Genomic DNA, 24,310 nt, shown 5'->3' on the forward strand with positions numbered 1-24,310 from the left:
CAGACACACATACACACCCAGCACATGGACTGGGGACAAACAAACACAAGAGGGAAGGGAACAGAGCAGAGAAGCACCAGGGAAACATGGCCAACAACCTAATCCTAACAGCTAAACCCTAGTCTACAATTCATCTTTAAAAGAATAATGGGGCTTTCAAAAATAAAACAAGGCAACGTGACGAACACCCATGCGGCCAAGCATCAGCCAGGCATGGAAAGTAAACAGAAAGAAGACATGGAAGGAAGTAAGTTTCAACAACAACGGAGCTCTTTTCCCAAACTGCCCTGAGGGCACAATTAATCCAAATATAATCGAAATCGCGATGTGGCAAGTGCAAAATCCAAATTACAGGAGCTGCAAGACCCAACAAGAATTTTAAATTTTATTGAAAACATTCTTTCAATGAATGTGAAATGCAAAAATGGCCCATCCAACCGAAATCATGACTCAAATAAAAATAAAAAGAATAAGTGATATAAAACAACAAAGAAGAAAAACAAACAAACACACAAACTAACAAAAAAACAAAACAAAGCAACAGCAACAACATCAGAAAATAATTATAGTAGCTACTTCTTTTCGCATTATTTCATAGGATATAATCAAACTGAAACATACTGCAAAGATACATTATATAACAACTGGATACCATAGATATACGCCGATATATGTACACGTTTCTCTCTACCTATTTAAACATGCACACAAGCATGAGTATGTATACCCAAACATGAATACATATTTACACACCCATTCATGTGATTTTTATTTATTTGTGATTCTGTTCTTTTCTCTTCTTTTCAATTAAATTTAAGAGAAGAAAAAAAACAAACAAACAAAAAAACAGACATCAAAACTGTAAATATCTTATTATTTCAGCTGTCATCACATCTAGGGTCAATTGTGTTATATATCTCAACCATTTTTCCCATCTTTCATCAAAGATATGAACTTGATTTATAATCCTCATTCCATGTATCTTGTTTACAAGATCCTTCCATTTGACGTTAGTTACGTTATCATCTTTTAACCAACTCCTCGTAATTTTTTTTATTCATTGCTACCCTTATTATTAGGAATAAGTGCGAATAATTCTTGTTGATCTCTTCTGGTATTTTCTGTAATATGACTCGTGGGTTTTTGCCTAGAGAAATACCAAAAATATTTAACATTTCTTTTATGGAATTTTCCCAGAAGCCCTTTATCGCTTTACATGACCAAAATATGTGACTGTGGTTTGCCATCTCACTCACCGCATTCTCTCCAACATTTTGGAGTAGAATTTTCTCTATATTTACTTTGAATTTGTTGTGTCTTATTAGTTTGAGTTAGTTGTATCATGTACATTTTTGCACATTTGCTCCCGATCGGCTAAAGATATATTGCATGAGTATATATTGCAAGTTCATTTTCCCTGTTTTTTTTTTTTTACTTTTACATAAATTTGTTTATCTTGATAGGTAACTTGTATTAATTTAGCCATCTTAGTAAAGAGTTTCATTTCAACCCCATAGTCACACATTTTGAGCATGCATTTTATCAATGGATTTACATCTTGAATAGATCTCTTTTTTAAAACATCTAAACATCTATATCTAAATAAATGGGAATTAGGTAGACCATATTGCGATGACTTTCTCCTCAAACATCTGTCCAATTTACACAAACCTTTAGGAGCCCACATTCTAAAAGTCACATCAGTCTTGTTAGGAGATGAGTGTGGATAAGTTGCAATTCCTTTTAAGAAAATTAAATCTTCATTTAGTTTTTGATTCTGACAGATTTCCCTCCAAACTCCTAAAGTAGCGACTACTCATCTATTGTCTAGATTCTCTACATATGATTTTTTGTATCTGGAGAAAGGTAGAACCGTTAGTGGTATATCTCCACAATTAAATTCCACCTCTCTCCATCTTGTATGTGAGCTTTCTAGCCACCACACTTTGATATTTCCTACTTGTGCTGCTTGATTGTAAGGTTGCAGATTTGGCAAATTTAGACCACCTATTTCTTTTGGCAGTTTAAAGTATTTTGTTTTTTTTCTTTGTTTCTTGCTATTCCACATGAATTTCATTGTAATCAAATCCCATTGTTTGAACATGGTGGACATGGTGTATCCACCATGTTCAAACAATACATGGGTATTGTTTTGAAAAAGAATAGATGATAGACCACCTATTTAAATCTTGTTTGATTTGACCAATTAATTCTCCAAGGTTTTTTGAATACAAGTTGTCCAAATTCTTTATTAATTCCAAGATATTTAATCCTTTCCACATCCTAGTGGAATGCATATCTGTTTTTCATTTCATCATCGATTGTACAACTGATCACCATTACTTCTGATTTATTTACATTTAATGTATACAAATTCTTCAATTACCTTCATTAACACTTCAATTGATTGTTCAGGCTTAGATGAGTAAATTATTATATCAACTGCATACATCGACATTTTATGATTTTCTCCTGCTATGTATATACCTTTTATTTTTTGTTTTATCCTAATATATTCCGCTAATGGTTCGATGCATACGGTGAAAATCAAAGGGGATCTGGCTGTTTATACATAGTTTCAACCATTTTATAAAAGTGGTGTGAAAACCAAAGTTAATTAAGGTCTCAAATGGATAAGGCCAAAGGACCTTATCAATGGCCTTCTCGGCATCTAAGGTAATTATTGCGACAGGGAGAGTCTGTTTCTGAGCTCCTTCGATAATATTTAGTGTTCATCTGACATATCAACAAGCTGTCTTTGACCAATGAACCCTGTTTGATCTGGATTTACTGGATGTGGTATAATTTTTGTTAATCTGGTAGATAATATTGAAGTTATTAGTTTATGGTCTGTGTTTAAAAGACTAATTGGGTTATATGATGAACAATCTGTATGATCTTTTCCTGGCTTTTTAATATGATTATAAATCTCCTCCTTTGTTACTGCTTTTATGAGTGTGATATTCTGTTCTTCTGTTACTTTGGGTAAGTTTAACTTTTGGAAAAATTGTATTAACTTATCTTCGCTCACATGATTTTGGGCAGCATCATAGAGACCCTGGTAGTGTTGCAAATTGATTTGCTACCTCATTTCGGCCCCTTATTATCATATTTGTGTTTTTTTTTCCTTTAGCTGCACAACTGTTGCCTTCTTTTGCTGTTTTTTGAGTTCATATGCCAACACCATAGCTGCTTTTGGACCTCCATCATATGTTCTTTGTCGTAAGTTGGAAAGTGATTTTTCCTCTTCCATATTTAAGAAATCATTCAATGCTGCTTTTGCCTCTTTAAGATTCGTCAATACAGAGGTTTCCCCAGTGGATTTATGAATGTTTTCTAAATCCTCAATTTTCCTTTCAAGTGACTTTCTTGCATTTTCTTTTCGTTTTTTCCTAAAAGAAGCATATGCTATTATTTCCCCCCTTTAAACCACCTTTGCCCCTTCTCATAATATTACTGGATTTATTTCTTCTGTGTCATTATAAATTATATATTCTTGTAATGCACTTTTTAGTTTTTTCTTTTAAAGTAATTTTAGAGATTTATTAAATCTCCAAATTGTACCCTTCTTTTCCTTACCACTCTTTAATGTTATTTGTAAAGGTGCATGATCTGATAAATGGATTTGAATTTTTATACTTTTAACGAGAGATAGGTCTTTTGAAAGCACAAAAAAATAATCAAGTCTTGAATAGTTACCTGGGGAATAGTATGTGTAATCCTTTTGTGTTGGATTTAAAGTGCTTTGTGCTACTTTGAGAATCCATTTTTCATTCATTAATAAATTAAAATCTCCCCCTAACACAATAACCCCTTTACTTTGTACTGTAACTAAATGGATAATTTTCTCAATTGTACTTGGACCCTCGTCAGGCCGGTTGTAAATATTTAATAGTGTGATATAGTCTGCATCTGTCTTCCCTTCAGTAAGAACCTGTCTACCGTCTTTATCACAGACTACATCCTCGACCTCATAAGGGATATGGTTCCGTATCAGAGTTATAACACCTCTTCTTGATGAGTGGTGAGATGAATAAAATACCTGGGCATCGAATAGTTTTGCCAATTTCTCATGCTCCATTTTAGACATATTAGTTTCTTGCATAAATACAATATCACCTCCTTCATGTTTCATTTGTGACAACACTTTACTCCTCTTAATTGGCTTGTTCAAACCATTAACATTATATGAAATTATGTTAATGTTCATACACTACCACATAATACCTGTACTATGTACTGCTCCCTTTATCCGTGATTCACCCATTTTTTTCAATAATGTACCCTGTAGAACCTCTAAACCTAAATATATCAATTTGTAAAACAATGCATACATACATCCTCATATTTCCTGAGAAGATAAGAAAAATACACATGATTAAGAAAGAAAAAAGAAAACAGAATAAGACTTCCGATTGTGGTACCAAATTCCTAGGGTAGCTGTTCAGAGTCTTCCATGCTTGTGCCCTTGCATTGATGCTTGGGTCTTCAGTTACGACCCAAGGCTGCAAGAGCAGTATTTGCATCTAATTAAGTGTATCAAGTGTTTTTAATATTTGTGGGGGGAGTGACAGTAGCATCAAAATCACCATCAAACAAAACAAGTATTATATCCAAACAATAAGATATGGCGTTACAGGACAAAATTAGCTAAGCTGATCATTCTGAACTAGCCATATGAGGTGGGGGTTATCAAGCTCCAATATCCCAGGGTCTGGCCAAATTTTACAGCAGAAGATGCTGATGATGACTCTAAAACACAGCAGACTTTGACTGTTACTCTATCTGTTGGTTTTTATGATTCTATACCTAGAATAGTTAACTCTTGTATTATGTTCACTTTTTGGACCGTTTACTATTGTTCGGGTCAAACTGACCCCGGACACTATTGGGGTTTTAACAGCACTACAGAAATTTAAAAAATACATACAAATCGTTTACATTTATTGTCTTTATCGCAATTCCAAACAATATAGATAACATTTGTGATTAATGTTTGCAATTAAGCTTTGCTAGATCACATTTAACAATGCAAGTGTCATTTTTGTGAAATTTGTGTAACAAAATATATTATAATAAAAACTTTGGTGACCTGTAGGAACCTGCAAGGATGAGGATCCCAAAGTAGGCATGTAAATGCAATGTTGTGCCAGTTCACACTTATTACTCAAAATTAAATAATATGTATTTTTTCTGAGGATCTTCTTTTTCAATGGGCTGGATAAAACACTCATGCGGCAGATCCCCATCCAATCTTTTTTCACCACTGTGTGAACACAAATGTAGTGTTTTCCCAGTTTTGTAGGTTTTACCACATGCTTCACAGTACCTCAGTGTGTCACAGGGTATTACATAATGTTTGGTCTCTTTTTGTTTATGTTGGGTAAATCAGTGTTATGATTTGCAAATGCGCTTACATTTCGAACATTTTATGCTTTTACCCTGGTGGTTATGACACTCTGTAAAGCATACATTGCAAATATGCTTACAATTGTGGTAGAGCGGACTTTGATGTTTTGTAGCAATAATGACTCATGTAGGTATAGCCAAATTGTCTGTGTGTGGGGGATTTCGGTTGTTTGGAAACACTGCAGTCGTTTACGCTCAGCAGTGTGGTGCGAGACTATAATTTTCACATTTAGGTGTTTCTCAAATTTGGTGACATCAGAGAGAGATACTTTGTGCATGTGATCAAATCCTGTGCAGTTGTTTTGCATATTCCAATTTTTCAGAGTGGGGCATGACAGCATCAGCAAAATGCACTAGGCAGTGAGAGAAATATAGATTGTTGTCACCACTATTGTTAGGGTTATACAGACATTGTTTGTAAGACTTGTGAAATTTCTTCCATAAACAAGTCCGCATTATATTCATTGTCTGAATTTAAAATAGCCTGTACGTCGCTGGCCAGGGATGGACCTCTCAATACTACATTTAAAACACTACCGGGTGGTGAAAACCCTCTAACGCCCGTTCAATAACACCAGACAGCCTTTCTCTGACTCAGGTAGGTCCTCCAGGTTAAAGAGATCAATGTCTCTAAAATCAAGACGTTGTCGCAATTCGGCAGGCATGTCCATGACCTGTATTTGACCTCTTTCACATCCTGCAGATTCCCCATCCCCACACTGCACCAAACATCTTTTAACCATGTCCTGGCCACCCTCTAGTGCTCCCCCTATTTGCATGTGACCCCCACCAGACTCAGAAACGTGAACTGTAGCAATAGCTTGGTCAGGATCTAGCATCTGGACCCAATCAGTCACTGTGGGGTCAACACCTAGGTCAGAATCCAGGATACAATCATATGGCCTGTGATCCTTAACACCTAGGTAGGGGTCTATCATAAAATCATATGGCATGTGACCATCAGACACAGCAGCAGCAAGAGCAGCAGCAACACTTTCAGACATTGCAGAAACAAGCGACATTTGAGATTCATTAGTAGCAGCAGCAGCACCAGCAAGAGGTGCAACCCTATGATCTAATAGTATGTTTAGTCTTCTCTGTTGTGAATCAAGCCACCGACAAATGGATGCATGGTCAAATGACATGTCAGACCCTGGTGGATAAAAATGCTTCAATGCATAATGGTTAATTTTAGCATGCCAACCTTGGGTAGTACCAGGGAAATTGGTATTACTATCATTACCCCAGCAGGACATATCACTGTGTTTGAAATTTTTTTTAGGAGGGGGCATGTTTTCAGCCAATAAATTACCTCTATGACACAACAACAACAACTGAGAACACCAGACCTACTGAATCTGATTTGAAAGCCTGCGCATAAGACTTATTATAATTTTGTGACTCTTTATTGTTTTTTTTTTTGTAAATCTGTTGTTTTTCACTTTGGGCCTGGATTGTGTTGAATAAATAGATCTTCAATTGTTTGAATTTATTATCTATGTAGTCACGCAAAGAGTCCTCCAATTGGCTGAAACGGTTGATGGTCGATCAAAGTGTTCTCCAATTGCCTGAACTGACCGTTCATATTGGCACCCTCTATATTACTTAGCTCTAAACATAGGCCATAAAGAGTGCTTAAATCAGGCGACTCTTCTGAGTTTTTGAACTCTAGCTGATCATATACGGTGTCTGATAAAGTATCCCCCTGTGTAAGACACGGTGGGCACTGTATGGAGAATACCACTGTTTGCCTGTGACTGGACAGTCCCATCAAACAAATTCAAAGTATCTCCAAGCTGTAAGCGTGTCACCAGTGTATTGGCTCTATTATTCAACCAGACATCATTCTGAAAAAATGGTCTGCAGACTGTGTCTCCAACTCCATATGCGCCCGTTTTTCCCTGTCCAGCTCCCTTTGAAGCGCTTCAACAGCTTGAGCTGTCTCGTCCACCACCTTGCCAGGGGATACAGTAGCCGATTCCTGCAGTGGTGCTAACAGCTGTAACACGCCTCTCTCAGACCTATGAAAAGTTGGAATAAAAAATCACCAATTAATAAAAAAAAATTAAAAAAAAGGCAGCAAAAATTCAACTAGACTTTTTTAAAAAAAAATGTTCTACATACCCTGTATCCCTCCTTGCTTGAGCAGCTTTCTCACACCTTTTCTGGTCCCTTTCAGAAAAAGCCGTCTTCTTCTTATTCTTGTAGGCTTGCTTGGTTGAAAATCTACTTCTAAAAAAATTGACTCACAAACAGTTTAAGTATAATGATAAAGCAACATACGGTATTTCACTTTATCGGGGATAGATAGATAGATAACTCCCCGTGCTTTAGAAGTTGCAAAATAAAAAAAAAGCATTAGGCCTACTATAAGTTAATTTAGGTCTTCACGTGGGTAAACACTTTCTCAGAAAAATATAGAAAAAACAACAAAATATTAAACACAAACCATCGGGATCCACAGGATAGATGTTTTCAATATCACAGTGCTTGTTACGCATCCAAATGTCACCTAATAGATAATACTTTTAAAAAATGTGACATAAAAAAACAATTACTGCATCTGGATCAATAAAATAGAGTAAGGCATAAATAGGATAGTTGGGATATGGGGGTGTGGTTTATCAACTTGTGGGCAGGGTTATGGGAGGTGTCACCAGCACACGCACGAGAAAAAAAACACATCTACACGCATTTCACGTGCACGCGTAAAGGTGCCATACTATTACTACTCACATGTCTCATGCAGGCTCATCCTCCAATCAGAAACATGCTAGTGACACTCATACTGCACATGCTCAGTTAGACCCTCCCCCTACCAACATCTACAGCTGCATTTATTGAAAAAACTTTTTTGGAGGATTAAAAGTATTTTTCTCATGGGCTGTGTTTTCGTCAAACCGTCCTGAGCTTTTGTTTGAATTAATCAAAACTTACTTAGTTTGAGTCATTGTTTTGTTGACTTCTAAGTGACATGGTTACCATTTGTCAGTGTGTTTAACACGAGAGGAGAAAGATGTAAAAAGTTGTTGGAACTCTCCTCAAGCTGAGTGTTTGTACAATGTTTGTAATTTGTAGTAAATGGGCTGCAAAGTTTTAATTAAGTGACTTAGGCTGAGCTAAAGCAGATTATTTTTGTTTGAATAGCCAATCTTTGTTTTATCTTTATCTTTATGAGTGCGTCATGGCCGAGGTGATCCACATAAAAACACAAACACGTTGCAGCAGTAGTTCACATCTCACTGGGAGTAGCAAAGTTTCCAAAAATGGCCTGGGGGCAGTTAAACTTGCAAAACTGGTACCATAGCATGTTATGTGGCTGCTTGGTTAGTTTAGCATTCTTCATAAAGTGCAGCCTGAAGTGATGCTGCAGACAACAGGCAGGTCCAGCAACAACACTGCTGACAAGAGGCTCAAAACTAGAAACACAGAAGACAAGTGAGGCTGACCTGTGGCCTGCTCTGACCTCAGAGTCACTCCATTACACGCAACAATTACAGTTTTGCATGATCCTAAAACTGTAAAACTGAACTTATCTCATTCATTTTTAACTGTTAGCTCACAAGGCTAAAGCAGCTAAATACTCTACACAACAAAATGGCCCAAAACCTGCCTCCTAATTACCAGCTGTGGAACAAAACATGGTTTTCTCCTAATGTGCAGAACTTTTCTTCTACATTTAGATTGAGTGTGATAATAAAATAGAGTTAGGGGCTAAAGGGGGGTGCTGATTATCTCACCAGATTCTGTGAAGCTGACCTGGAACCACCTGTTACTGATACTGTGATCAATATCAATATGTGATTAATAATGTTCTTTAAGATTGACTCCAGTGGATTTAATACTGCACTTTCACAAGGTTGGGGGATTCACCAGAGAACTTTAAAAACTAACACAGTCTTAGCGTCTTAGTGTCTTCCAACAACAGGTGGGTGCAATTTGATAGTATCTTTTAGTATCTTAGAGGTGATGCAACTTGTCAGTATCTTTTGTTAAAACTGCCCGACAAACATCGTTCAAACTCCCCACCCCTACTTTTAACACCTTTGACAGACCTGAAATCATATGACCAGTGGGGTCCAATCACAAAGTCTCTCTCTGTTGCTACATCAATAAACATTGTTGAAATGACTAGACTCAGTGTTTGAATTGTCCTGCAGCTAACCTATGGTATAATCTTACAACTACACAAAGACATACAGCCTAGGTCTACATTGCCATGAGCATCACCACATAACAGGAGGGGTGGGAGATACCACAAAATTTCTTTTCAATCCAATACCAAGTAATACAGAGCCAGAATTGCCAATACCGATACTGATACTGATACCAATACAGATACCAATACCAAAACTTTTTTTATTATTAAAAGCAGCTGAAGTATTCTCATGTAGGGGAGCACAGTGTCATGATTTATGAAGTAGACCCATCATCAATATGCTAAAACTTAATACATTTTAATGAAAACTAAATGATTTGCCAAAGGTTATCAATCAAGGATAGTAGAATTTATACCTGCTACCTGTGAGATCTGGATTTGATTCCCAATTGAAGCATGTGTGTCGCAAGTGAAGCAAAACAAAAAGTAGCTGTATTCATTCATGCAGCACTATGTAAAAATGGATGACAATACTCCTATTTTGTGCAGGCATCTCTGCATTCATTTTTTTACAGTAGTTTTTTGGCCTTTCTTGCTTTTTTCAATGTGATAATTACAGAGAGAGAGACAGGAAAGCGGGATTTTAATCCGGGCCACTGCAGTAAGGACTGAACTCAAATGCTATATGCTCTATAGGTGAGCCATTGACGCACTCTATAAATGCTTTTATGCATCAGAATGGCGCTAGTGCACTATGTACATCTCGTTGGTTCATGTTTGAATGCACAGCAAGTGGCAACCTCCAAGGCTGAAAAATGAAAAAAAAGTACCAAAAACTGCAGTTCCTCTAATGACCACTTGAGGTCAGCTCCAAAAGTGAGACAGTCTCCAGACAGTCTGCTACAAAAAACAGTTTTGGTCTCTACAGCTAATTTCCTCCTTCATGACAACTATACAGGGGATGAATTTTTTATGTAACTCACCTGTTTACATTTTATTAAGGCTTAAAGTTATGTCCAGTTACTTTGTTAAATGTCCAACTTTACAGCAGAAATAAACATGTTTACAGCCTGGTACAAAAAAAGTATATTTTGTTTTTAACAGTTATTATTATTAAATAAATTTAATGAGTTTCTTTTTAACTGCCCGGGGGGGGGGGGGGGGGGGGGGGGTTTATATAACTCACACTGTTTAACATTTTCTTAAGGCTTAAAGCTCTGTATAATTGAGGGTGTGACAACTTTGAGTGACATTGGTGAGCATATGCTTGCCACAAACCCAAATTAACCAAAGTTCACACTTTTTAGCCATTACTCAAGATTTCACATTGCAATTATGCAATGGTTAATATTTTGTATGACTCTGGATAAACAGGGATGTAACCTGAAACGTCTGATTGGCAGAGGGATACAACTACGAGGAGGGAATTCTAGTTTTTTAAAGACAAATGGAAAAAATCTGCCCCTGTTTTTAATACAAATCAACTTCCAGGCCACCCTGGAACAAAGACACATATCCTAAGTGCAACAACCTGCTACTATCCTGGTTCAACAAAGTAGCACGCAGTTTTAGATAATTCCTGAAGCAAGGAAAAAGGTGATCAGATCCCACTGACAAGAAAATGTTCTTGCTTTTAAAAACAGCAAGACAGCAAGTCTTGAAGGCTAAATCTGAGATTTTAGATACTGTAGAAATTGTGAAAAATAGCGGTAGACAATTTTTAGCTCTTCACACACCAAGCAAGAAGAGACAGAGCAAAACACAACAACGGTAACTTCACTCCCCCAGACTAAAGTAGCGAGTCCTCGGTGAGCATCATGGTGGATGAAAATGTACCCCACTGACTGAAGACTAGTGGGGATGTGAGACTGTGGGAGGCCATGAGTGGGGACAGGTGCAAAAACTCCAGCCTTGTCTGTGAGTGTGGTCTGCTGATGGGGTGCAGACCAGACTCAAAGTACAGCATTCATACAGTGATTAAACTGCTCACACAAACCATTGGCCTGTGGGTGGTATGCGGTGGTGCGGTGGAGCTTTACCCCAAGGCTCTACGCAACTGTGTTCAAAAGTTCGGATGTAAACTGTAGGCCTCGGTCAGAGGAGAGGTCTGATGGGTCCTTACAAATGTCTGTGCCACCTCTGCAGATGATGTTGATGACAGTGGAACAGCATCTGTCCATCGAGTGGTCCTGTTCACCATGATGAGGAGATGAGTGTAACCGTGGGGTGGGGGCAGGGGGCCACACATTGATGTGGTCGAATTGCCTTTCTGGCACCAGGAACTGTGCCCAGGGAGTTTTGGTGTGGCATTGCATCTTAGAGTGCTGGCACTCCACACAGGTGTCAGCCCGCCCTCTTACATCCTTCTTGAGTCTATGACAGACAAATTTGGCTTCCACCAGCCTTTGAGATGGCATCCTGCCCCGGTGGGAGAGGCCATGGACAGCATCAAAAATTGCTGCCAGCCCATGGGGATGAGGGGTCAGGGCTGACCTGTGGAAATACATCAAAAGCCACATCCTACAACTGCAGGCCCATGGAAACCGTCCTGAAGGGATGAACAAGCGCCATAGCGAATGTCAGTGGCTTGTGGTCCACAAAAGCTGTGAACTGGTCTCGTTCCAGCAGGGAACAGAAGTGTTGAATGGCAAGGTAGAGGCCAAGGCTCTCCCTGTCAAAGGTTCTGTACTTACGTTCACTGGGGCGTAACTGAGGGAGAAAGCAAGCGGCTGCCAGGCGCCATTCACCCACTGCTTGTGCACTACGCTGACAGCATAGTCTGAGGTCTGTGGTGAGCTTTGGGTGCCAGCATGGTTGCAGTCGCCAGAACAGCCCGAGTGTTTACATACGCCTTGTCCTTCTCCTCAGACCAGTCCACCTGTGTTTGGGGGCCCTGCCCTTAAGGGCTTCATAGAGGGGTTGCATGAGGTGAGCAGCCTGGGGAATAAAGCAGTGGTAAAAGTTTACCATGCCAAGGACCTCCTGCAGGGAAGGTGTGACCCCAAACTTTGCTTGGTCAAAACACCAATTGCCGTTGAGGAGTTGTTGCCACAGCAGCAACCGTGGTGTCCCCAGGCGGAGGTGAAAAGTGTCCAGCAGCCAGGAAAAACTGATCAGCCTCCACAAAAGCATGGAAGTCAGTGATGACTGTGTTAGCTAAACCTGCCTGCACCTGAGAAGGCAGCTGTCACCGAGGCCTTGCAGAGAGAATAGCCGGCTGGCCCACTCGGCATCATAAAGTTCAAACGTTTTCAACAGGTGAGCTTTGAGCGTCTCGTATTTATCCTGTGTCCCCCTATCCCGTATTTATTTGTGAGGAAGCTCACCACCCTGGCTGCTGTTGAACCCACTGGACACCACATAGTAGGTGTCACTCGTGGTAATCTCCCGAAAGGCGAACTGCGCTTCTATCTGGGCGAACCAGGCCAAGCAGACAACTCCCAGACCTCAGGTAGCTTGAGGGAAACCACATTGGTTGCCATATCTGTGAAGAATCTCTGGAGGCATCCAGCAGACAAATGTCGTGGTCACAAGTGTAGAAATTGGGAAAAATAGCAGTAGACAATTTCTAGCTCTTAACTCACAAAATGTATGTGTCCTTTTATTAACACACCAAGCAAGAAGAGACCAGGAAAAACACAACAATGGTAACTCTACTCCCCCACACTAAAGTAGTGAGTCCCTTACATGGAACCACCTTCTCCCTTATGGTGACCATGTCACCCTATTCACTGAACCAACACCCAAGAGAACACAGAATGACTTTGTTTAGAAAAAATACAGTGCAGCGGACAACCAATAATGGTGAATGATGTGCACAGAATCCACTACAATACAACCAAAAAGTAAGAGGGGAAAAAGGCATACAGTCTGGGCTACTGCCAGCCAGAACACTGATGCTGCTGCTGCCTGATTTTATCTATGGCTGGCCCCAAAAGCCTTACACATGTAAAACAATATGCTGTGTGTTCATATCCAGACTGTACAGTGGAACCAGATGTGAGTTTTAAATGCTACTCAGCAGAGCAGGACTGTGAGCCCCTGACTCCACTACAGTTTCAGTCACACGCTATTATGATGTGTACAGTGTCTTTACAGTGTTTTTCTATCTGTGTTAATATTAAAATCCATGTGGGAGATGAAGTTGTACAGTAATATATACTAAACCAGTGACTAGCTCACCAGAGTAAACACACTAACTATTCAGCATGTTCCAGTCTCTAACAATGAAGCTTCACAGTTGTCATATGCAGACGACAGTCCACATCAGAGCTCAAAGGGCTGGACTGAAAATCTGTGTGTCTGATAAAAGAGGAAGCAGCCTGTGGAGCGGCAGCTGACCCATGAACATGGCTGCCACAGTGGGGTCTAAAGCTTTTTTAAGAGCTGTGGTCATTAGTGTGACTACATACAAGGTCATGCAGGGATTAGGCTGCATGCCAGTGATGCAGGAGAGGTGTTAGAGAAACGTTTGAATCTGAGACCACTGAAAAGCTAATAGCAAGACAAGCTACATGTGCTTATTTTATTTCGTTCTTTTTAAAAATATTTTCCAAATATATATAAAATGAGCTTGTCTGGTGTTTTATCACCAGAGTTACTTGAGAAGATTAATATCAATTCAGTTCAGTACAAACATACTGTTGGGGTATGTTTGCACAAAAAGCTTATCTTAGCACAAAAAGCAAAAACATAGAAAAACTGCTAGACAACAGTGAAAGGTAACGAATAGAATTACTCAGTAGTGTAGTTAAACACATTTTGAAGTTACTTGTACTTGAGCTTTTCCATTTTGAAATTCTTCACTACATTACATGTGGATATATTATTATATATTACATTTTTTATTCTACTACATTCATGTAAAAAGTACTAGTTACTCATTATACTACTTATACAGCCTTTTAAAATGTTGTTTATACTTCTTTGAACTTTCACTTTAACATATTTCAGGGGGAAAGATTTCAGTTAGCTGCTGAAAATAGCCTCACTGTAACCAGCTACAACATTAGCATGCTGTGACATGTTTAAGTCATAATACAATAATATAAAATACAATAGTCTTTTTGCTAATCTAGGCTAGGCTAATAAATGGTGGAGGTGAACTTGGTCCTGATGTTCTCATTGTTATTTAACTTAATAGTTAAATAACAATGAGAACTTAAATGACAGGTTCACATTTTCTTTTTACGTGTCTACTTACATGCTCATAAGGTTGCTGTTATTTTTTCACCTTCCATTACTAACACACTAACACAATGTAAAAGATGAGGACAAAATTTTAATTGAAACATGGACGAAAGTTAATACGAGTTCAGATAGTAAATTAAGTCACACTGTATTATCCCTCTCCTGCAGCTCAGCAAATGAAACTCTCCAGAAACACTAAAAAGATCATGACACTGCAAAGAGACCCAGTTCATCTGTCTGTCATTAGCTTCTGGTGAATGCATCTTTACACAGAACAAGGACTATGAGTTTTGTCCCACATCTCAATTAAATCACAATTTAATTGTGAGATTGTAAGAATAATTTAAAAAGACTTTTTCAAAGCATATATAGTATGCGAATATTATACTGAAGAAATCTGAACCTCTTCGTTAATGGCAAACAAGCCGATTTCTGTTTCTTTAGAATTTTAAAGGAAAAAGAAAAAAAGACATTTTACAAGTTTTGCCAGTTGCAGTGGTGAGATTGTTTTTATTCTCATAAACAAATCAATGTAGTGTATATATTTAATATTTTTTCTATAAATATAAAAGTTCTCTTCATAGCAAATGCAAAGGAAATTACTTCAAAGCCATGACTATTGTCGAGCTATCAACACATTAAAAGGATTATTATTAACCGGAAGCACCGTGTGGAGGAGTGTCTGACAAGAACACAAGTCCTGATGTGTGTGTGTGTGTGTGTGTGTGCGTGTGCGTGTGCGTGTGCGTGTGCGTGTGCGCGTGTGCCAAGCTGAGCTGCCGTGACAGCAGCTGCTCTGGATCTCAACACAAGGTTTCCTTTCTCCTGCAGTGGAATACATGCAAGCTGTTCTTCAGTCCTTCAGCGGAGCTTAGCAGCTACATTCACCATGATCACATGACTCATTCTCCTCACACACACTCAACCTCAGGGTTAACAATATATACATAAAAACACCTTGTGTTACACACATTTGTGACGTATGCATGATATACACCCGTTGGACAGAACCAGATTTACAATGCCATGTTTCTCTCCGGACAACCTCTGAAGGAAATTCTTCTGATTCTGATGATGTTTATAAAATTGCTATAATTTCTAATATGTTATTCACACTTGCATCCTTTTTGCCATGAGGATTAATTAAGTAGATAACCTGAATAAAAAAACACATGCAGGTGCATTTACTGTTCGATTTCAAGTCATCTCTTGTGCACTGTCAGATAAAGTAAGCAGAGTGTGATCTTTCATTTTAATTTCAAAATTGATAAACTTTGGCCTAAATGTTGTCAATAAGCATCATGTTACACAGTATGATTGTGTTTTCTGAACCTAAACCCATGCTTCACCCTGAAATCATTAGTTAAAAAAATCTAAATTGGTCCAATTCAAAGATCTGCACATCATAAGATGTAACAGTTTGACCCATTAGTTTGCATTGACAGTGATGCAGGTTCACTAATTAATCTAAAGATTATTTACTCATTTTGTATTTTTTTTTTCAAAAAAATGTCAGAAAATTGACAGAAATGCTCATTAACATTTTGCCAAAGCCCAAGGTCATGTACTGAAAAAGTTTATTTTAGTGAACCAACGATCAAATACCCAACCAATTCTCAAATCCTCACATCTGATAAACTGCAATTATTCTCAACTTTTGCTTGAGAAATTACTGAAATTACTAATCAATTCATTTCCTTTCAAATGACAAATCAATGGTTCATCAATAATTATTTTAATTCTACTCTTTTTGTGAACCTAATTGTGTTTACACTACCTATTCATTAAATTGAATGCATGAAAATAAATCAGGTTTTCTTGTTACTTTTATGTTACAAAACCCACTGTAAAGGCTCAAAGAGTGTCCAATGATATTACATAGCACTGTATACACTGTATGCACTGTATATGGTGTAGGTTTAAAATGTGCTCTCTCTCTCACACACACACACACACACGTCTTCTGCTTGTACATTATCCAGCTTTGTATGTAGTGAACTTGAAACTGGCTGCAGGGGTAGTTTGAGTTGTTAAAATACAAACAGACCAGGCTGATGCTGCTTTGAATCATTGTTGAGGAGCATACAAGTGTTTACATGTTTTAGAATCACTTACATCACAGCTACGCATTTTTAACACTATAATATTTTATATTTTGAAAATGTTTTTCTTCCCCTGGTTTCACAGTAAATTAATCTATATGGATCTGCTTTCATTTTGGTCAAATTTATTATTGTTGTGTTATACTGAAGGGTCTTTTCAATGTAATACAACAATAAAACAATTTAAACACAATAAAGCTCAGCTCATGATGGACATATTTTACTGAAAATATGTTTCTAGAAATCAATAAAATAAAATGTTCAGGAATAAAAACATGCAATAACACTGGTATGCTCCTAGGTGTGCTTTATTTGGAAAGGAATGTAATAACTGTAAGGGCCAGAGCTACAGGCCACGATCATCTGTCACAATGACTCACATTCACAACCTGTGCCCCGTCTCTTGTCCCAGACTGCTGACATTTCCCCTCCAGACCAGGGCGACTGCTGCTCCACTGTACAACAGACGCAAGCTGCAGCTAGTTAATCAAGGATAAGAGGCAGCCACGAGGAAGCACTTGGGTTTCACGGGACTCTGCTTAGAATAGACCCGGCGCTCACAGGCAGTTCACTGATTCAAAGACGCACACACCCGATGTGAAACGCTCCCACTGGTGTCCACAGTGAGTCAGGTCATGAGACCTCAGGCTCTTTGATGGTCAGCTGGCTATTTGTGATGGTTAAGTACAATCCCATTATGTCCAAAGTATGAAAAAGTATTGTTTTTTTTTGTTTGTTTGTTTTTTTTAAAAAGAATTTTAAAAATCTTTAAATACAAATATATACTTACAAAAATCTCACAAATGTATATGTACATTAAAAAACATACAGTGTCTCCTGTAGGTCAAAGACAAATCAAATGAACATAATAAAGAGGATTATCATTCAGTTTGTCACTAAGCAGTCTGTGTGAGAGTGGAGGCGAAACCACGTTACACTGTGGTCTCACCCTGTTTACTGTTGGCCAGTCTTGTGTAAAACCTCCTCCAGGAGTTGAGTGTCTTCCCAGACCAGATCCAAAATCCAGAGGTGATGCCCACAATGAGCGTCATGAGATACTTTATCATGAAGACCGTGAAGTCAGGGCTCATGTTTGGGTGGTTCTGAATGGGACATGGCACCGCGTATGTCTTACACGTCTGGCTGATCCACGTCCTCTCCCACTGCTCTCTGAAGGCCTGCTCGTAAAAGTAGCAGGCGATGACAATGGTGGCCGGCACAGTGTACAGCACACTGAAGATCCCTATCCTCACCATTAGCTTCTCCAGCTTCTCCGTCTTGGTGCCGTCATGCTTCATGATGGTCCGGATGCGAAACAGGGACACGAAGCCCGCCAAGAGGAAGGAGGTTCCGATGAACAGGTAGACAAACAGCGGCGCCAGAACGAAGCCCCGCAGGGCATCCACGCTGTTGATTCCTACGAAGCAGACCCCACTCAACACGTCTCCATCCACTTGCCCCACAGCCAGGATGGTAATAGTCTTGATGGCGGGCACGGCCCAGGCTGCCAGGTGGAAGTACTGAGAATTAGCCTCGATGGCCTCGTGGCCCCATTTCATGCCTGCTGCCAGGAACCAGGTGAGAGCCAGGATGACCCACCAGATGGAGCTGGCCATACTGAAGAAGTACAGCATCATGAAGAGGATGGTACAGCCCTCCTTTTTAGTGCCCTGTACCACAGTCCTGATGTCATTATCAAACCTGTCATTGCAAACCACTTTGTCCTCCAGTAAAAATCCAGCAATGTAGGCGATGGACACCATAGAGTAGCAGCCAGACAGGAAGACGATGGGCCGCTCTGGGTAGCTGAAGCGCTTCATGTCCACCAGGTACGTCAGCACGGTGAACAAGGTGGACGCACAGCACAACACGGACCAGATCCCGATCCATATTCGCGCGAATTTGAGCTCCTCCTCGCTGAAGTACATCATCCCGTGGGATCTCTTAGGCTCGCACGGAGCGCCGCAGTTCTCCTGCCCGAGGAAGCGATAGTTCAAATAGGGAGGCACCCTGAGCGAGGCCGGGCACCTGAACTGACCGTTGATAGGATCAGAGGGAGTGCGCTCGGTGGGGTACGGACCAGGGGCCTCAGACTCGGTGCGGTCCGACATGTTCTGGCCGACGCACAGCTCTCCCGCGCCGTGCACCGGGAAAGACTCGCAGGCGAGGGTGTCGGGCCATTGGAAGCCGAACTTGTTCATGAGCGCCTCGCAGCCCTGCCGTGCGCGCTCGCACAGAGAGCGGCACGGGGGCAGCGCCTGTTCGAGCACCGTGCATACTGGCGCATACATGGAGCAGAGGAAGAACTTTAAATCCGGGGAGCACTGCACTTTCACCAGCGGGTAGAACTGGTGGACCTCCAGCCCCGCGTCCTCCTGGTTGGTGTGACCCAGTAAATTCGGCATGATGGTCTCGTTGTAGGCGATATCCGTACACAGCGGAATGGAGATCGGTTGGCAGAATCCGTGCTCCGGGACAGACATTCCTCGGTCCCCGCCGCCGTACTGCCCGTTTACTCCGAAAATCCCCATGTTTATGAAGAGAATAAAAAACAACAAAGTAAACACGGTGCGGAGCGGCCTGCTGTAAAACATACTGAAGAATTGATCTTCCGCCGCACTTTCTATTTGTTTCTGAACTAACTTGCGTTATCTCACCAGGCAGCAGCTACTTCCCTGAATGCTCTTTGTTGGCGTTTCTTTACAAGGTAAAAAGCAGCTTCTTCTCTAGTCCCGTCCCCCGGCTTCTCACCGAGCCGAGCTCATATGAAATGTGACCAAAAAATCCACAGCTTTTAATCACAAACTCGGATTCTCCGGCTAAAATCCACGAAATAAACCATATTTCTCCAGCAAAGGAGTCTTCAGTGTGCCCAACACAGCGTCAATCTGCCTTTCAAACCTGTTCTGCTCTACCTAATTCCTATTCCCAGCGAAGTCAAGTACAGCGCGATTCAAAGTGGCTTCCGGTACAGACTTTCTAAATAAAAGTCCATGATACAGAATTGCACTGAATAGTTTTGAAATGGCTTTGAAAACTCAATAAAAAAGAATGTAATCCATGCTCTATTGTAGCATGTGGCATTTTTCTTAGCCTTGAATGTTGTTTTTATTGCTTTGCAGTATAACTTATCTGCTGCTATTTTTTAGTTAATTGTAATATTTATATATTTACATATCTAATCTGTACATATTTATATTATTATATGATTTATCTTTTTTAAGTACTAGATATTGTAATACTGCTAATTTCCCCACTGTGAGACTAACAAAGAAAAATCTTATTTAATATTTTTGTAATATTTTTAGACTTTATACATACATTTTTATATTTTAATAATATTTTATAATAATATTTTAGCAGTCTTCTTGGTCAGGTCTCCTTTGAGATCAATCTACCGTGAGACCCAGACATTTGGACCTTTTGTATATACACTGTTGCCCATAAAGTTGGAATAATTTTGTTTTCAGACACAATCCTCTGTTTATTCCTATTTAAATGCATCAGTAATCACTTTTAATCAGATGCAATGATTACATTATGTGTCCCAATTACCCAGGTGAAATGAAATAAATCACATTGTCACAATCATTTCATGGAAAGAGGTAAAAAATATTTAGTGTATTATACAAATCCAAAAAATAAAAACAGATTTAAATCAAACAAAAGGAAAATAAAACATTACATTTTTACATTTTAGGCCAATAAAGAAATTTGTTTTTAAAGTTTTGTTTGAATAAATAATTTGAACAAATAGTTTCCCAAAGTGTCACCATTGTCATGATATGGCCCGTGTCTACCCTAAAGTACATTCTACCTATAATCAAGAGCTGTGAAAACCATAAAGGAAGAAAATAGAATTACACTTATTTTTTACTAAAAGTAGTACATTGCATATGGTATTGCATACAGGGTATACTCAGCTAAACTACAACTGCATGCAATTACAACTTCCTTTTTTCATCTGATTCACTTTAACTGGCTTTACAGCTCTCTCTCTCTCTCTCTCTCTCTCTCTCTCTCTCTCTCTCTGCTCTGCGCCCCCCCCCCCCCCCCCCCCCCCCCCATCTGTCTCCCAGTTGGATTTAACAGATGGGGGTTAGAGAGGTTCTGCATTTTTCCTAATGTTTGTCTGAATTGCAGAGGTTCATTTCAGCTTACCTCTGCTCTATTACTGGCACGATTGCTTGACGAACAGCGCTGCCAAGCATGTTAAAGGACCCTACCAGTGTTTTTGCAAGTTTCACCTGCTTACCTACAAAAATCATGTAAACTTCATCTTCACTGCTTTTTTTCCATTTTCAGATATAAATGACATTGGTGTCCATTCATTTCATTGGGTATAAAATTAGCAAACTCTGTTCGAGCTAGTATCAGGATAACAATGATAATCAAATAACAGTCTAAAAATGTGAGAATTAGATAGATAGCAAGATCATACCAAGATAATAAGATATTTAACTAATAATCTCAAGATTAACAAATTAAATAAAATTATGGCTTCAATAACAGGCAAAGTCTTGGCAGTATTTGGAGCCTGGACAACTTTAGCAATTATAAACAATTATTAAAATAGTTTGCTTTCTATTTAAAGCTGCTATATTCGGTATTTTAATATTAACAGCGGATGTTTCTGCTGCTCTCAAATGGCCCAAACAAGTCAATTAATTCAGGTTTACAACAGAATTAGTCCTGTTCAATCATCATATGCCTTTAGACACAATATTATGTCTTCTCATTTAGTCTCCTCAGTACAGAAGCTCTGAAGGTAAGTGAGAAAAAAAATCTGGTGATGCATTTTTTAAGTCTGATCTATTGTGTTTTCTCTGTGTTTATGGCTTAAGAACAGATAAAATAAGGTTTTGTCAGGATAATCTTTCTAAGAATTACTTAATTTTTTTCAGATATGAAACAGGTGGAAAAAAAAGATTTGCCAGGTGAAGAACAAAAAGAGGTTTCCAAATATCATTGTTCTAGACTTTTAAAGTTTTGGCAGGTAATTTTTTAAAATACCATAACCATATTAATTAAAATTGTCAAATTGTATCCACAGAGTCTATTCTTTTGTGTGTAGCTATCATTAAATGTACAAAATTATCCTATTTCCTTAGCAAGTGTCCAAATGAGTGGGGCACACTCTTTAGGGTTTTTTTTTTATCTTTAATTTGGTAAAACATCCCTCTCCTAAGGGGTAAAGTGTTTGTTATTGATGTTTTTCACTCACTAGCTAGCGGGCTAAAAGGTAAAGTCAGTATGGGTAATGCTAATGGCAGATTAGTGCCAATTACAATACATTTATAATCAAAACAAAGACATGACATGCTGTCCTAAAAGAAAATACAGTATATGTACCTCGTGTTTATAGTGATAGAGTAAAGAAATTAAAAATGACCTGGAAGAAAACATGAATGCTTTTAGTCCTATTCAGACTGGCATAGAGGTGCACTTTAGCCTCTTGTGGCCAAAACAACTCCCCGACTCGTTTTGTCTTTTTTTCACTTGCCTCCTAGGCTTCAACATTGAGGAGATGAATCATTCAAAAAGTGTGATTAAAACACAACTAGACATGTTATTTGTATGAATACAAAGTGAAGAAATCTTAAACAAGAAAACAATTTAGATCAGATTTAGTATTTTCTTTTGTCATTTGCGTCTCTGGGCTTCCATACCTCACAGTGTTAATCTCTCACATGAATTGGAATCTACTCCCCTGAAATAAAGTATGCATGATACAACACTTCTCTATGTGCAGGAAGAATGCAGCTTGAGAACGTATTTCCTGTCATTTCCAAGCACCAGTAAAGACATAACTTCCTGTAATCAGCCCTCACACAAAGAATGTATTTATTACTGAGCAGGGTGAAATCAGCAGAAGGTGGAAAGATATATACAATCTGTAATGCAGACACGATGAGAGCAACACATTCCATCCAACACTGTAGCTGTTTGTCTGATATCAGGAGGGAAGAAGCAAGTAGTGTAAAATGCACATTGACAAAGAATGCTAGATTTTCCTCCTCCTCACCTACAAGTAAGCCTTTGTTTAACTGGCATCTGTGACTAAATGCAATGTCTAACTAAAGGATAGTTTTTCTTGAAAAGTGAAAGAAAACCAAAAACTTTATATAAAGATGGATGTAGCCTCTGTGACGTCACCCACAGGATTCTGAAAAGCGGTTTTGAAGCTCACAGTGAGCTGCTCCACCATCACTATTTTGGCCAGTGTCTGACTCCAACTAACTCCCAGCTAATCCAAAAATGGGCAAAGAGGTGGGGCGTGTGTGGAGCTGAGACTTTGGTGCATGTTGGTTTGTGGCGATTAAATGCCCACACGTTCAGCCACCTGTCACACAAAGTGGCCATGCGTAGCAACATGCATAAAGATATAAATGCTTAAATGTTTGTCAATATTGACATTTTATACCTCGTTAGCGCAGATAAATCATCCACAATTTAACAATCCGGTTAATTTTTCAGTAACTATGAGTACTATCAATGCATAATTAATTCAGATTTATCAGCATTGTACACCAGGAAGTGGTTGTGACTCACTACCATTGAAGAGATTGTGAACTCCAACCATTCCTTTATATTCCTTTACTCCAGAAGGGTCCATAGATAAAAAAGAAAATCAAAGGGCTTGTAGCGGACATACCTGGTCTGGCGTCACAAGCCATTAAAGAAGTTCATCGGAAGGACATGCAGAGTTATGGAAAACATTCACACTGTTCTATAACCCATGTGATGTTTCTATGTAATAAGTCAATTCCCTGTCTATCAGAATGGCTGAAATACATAGATTCCAAAATAATATCTTTCATTTGACTTACTGTCAGCATTCTTCACACAACAGACATTGTAGACATTCACAGTGTCTTCATCATCATCAGTGTAGCCAAATAATTGCTGTGCAATCCACATTTATAGACTATTAGCTTTAGGAAATGTTTATTATGTTGCTTGATCAATTAACCAATTGTATTATGCCTAAATCAAGGCCTTGAAGGATGTAGTATTGTACACAGCAAAAATTGGGGAGTTAAAATTTCAGGGTTAAACATCTGGGAGTTGATTTTAACTCCCAAAGTGTAAAATGAAGACATTTGGTTTAAAATGGTGTCCAGAGTGGGAGTTATATCAGAGAGTGGATCAGATCAGTGTTAGTTTAACTCTGCTAAGACGTAATTAAGCTCCGCCTTTTCTCCCTGAACTTCACTTCTTCAGCGAGAGAAGTGAGTCAGCGCCATTTTCCTCCTCATGCATGTCAAACATGGTAAGTGAAATTTAGTTGAAATTCACTAAACAATTATGAATTGATAGTTTGAACTGCAGTATGTAAAATAATACGTTGAATATATATGCGTTACAAAGCCTTGTTTGTCGGACTGAACAGCAAATTTATCCACATGTGGTGAGCTAGCAAGATATGGTACCGTTAGCTTAATTAGATAACCGCTAATTACTAAACCTGTCTGCAACTATCAATGACAAGATAACAACAAGCTGCTGT

General features: G+C 38.9%; 1 protein-coding gene across 1 annotated transcript; it reads right to left on the reverse strand.

Annotated features, from left to right (window-relative positions):
* Positions 1 to 15,202: 15,202 nt before the first annotated feature.
* On the reverse strand, positions 15,203 to 19,750 carry LOC111230522 (frizzled-1-like). The gene has a single exon (XM_022757284.1). The coding sequence runs from the start codon at positions 19,392 to 19,394 to the stop codon at positions 17,733 to 17,735; it is 1,662 nt and encodes a 553-aa protein (XP_022613005.1). The 5' UTR covers positions 19,395 to 19,750; the 3' UTR covers positions 15,203 to 17,732.
* Between the last annotated feature and the right edge of the window lie 4,560 nt (positions 19,751 to 24,310).

This window comes from Seriola dumerili, unplaced genomic scaffold, assembly GCF_002260705.1.
Source record: "Seriola dumerili isolate Sdu_G_001 unplaced genomic scaffold, Sdu_1.0 BDQW01000017.1, whole genome shotgun sequence".
Lineage (NCBI taxonomy): Eukaryota > Metazoa > Chordata > Actinopteri > Carangiformes > Carangidae > Seriola > Seriola dumerili.

Coding starts and splice junctions, on each gene's coding strand:
- LOC111230522 (XM_022757284.1), bottom strand. CDS start 19,394: ATGTTTTACAGCAGGCCGCTCCGCACCGTGTTTACTTTGTTGTTTTTT.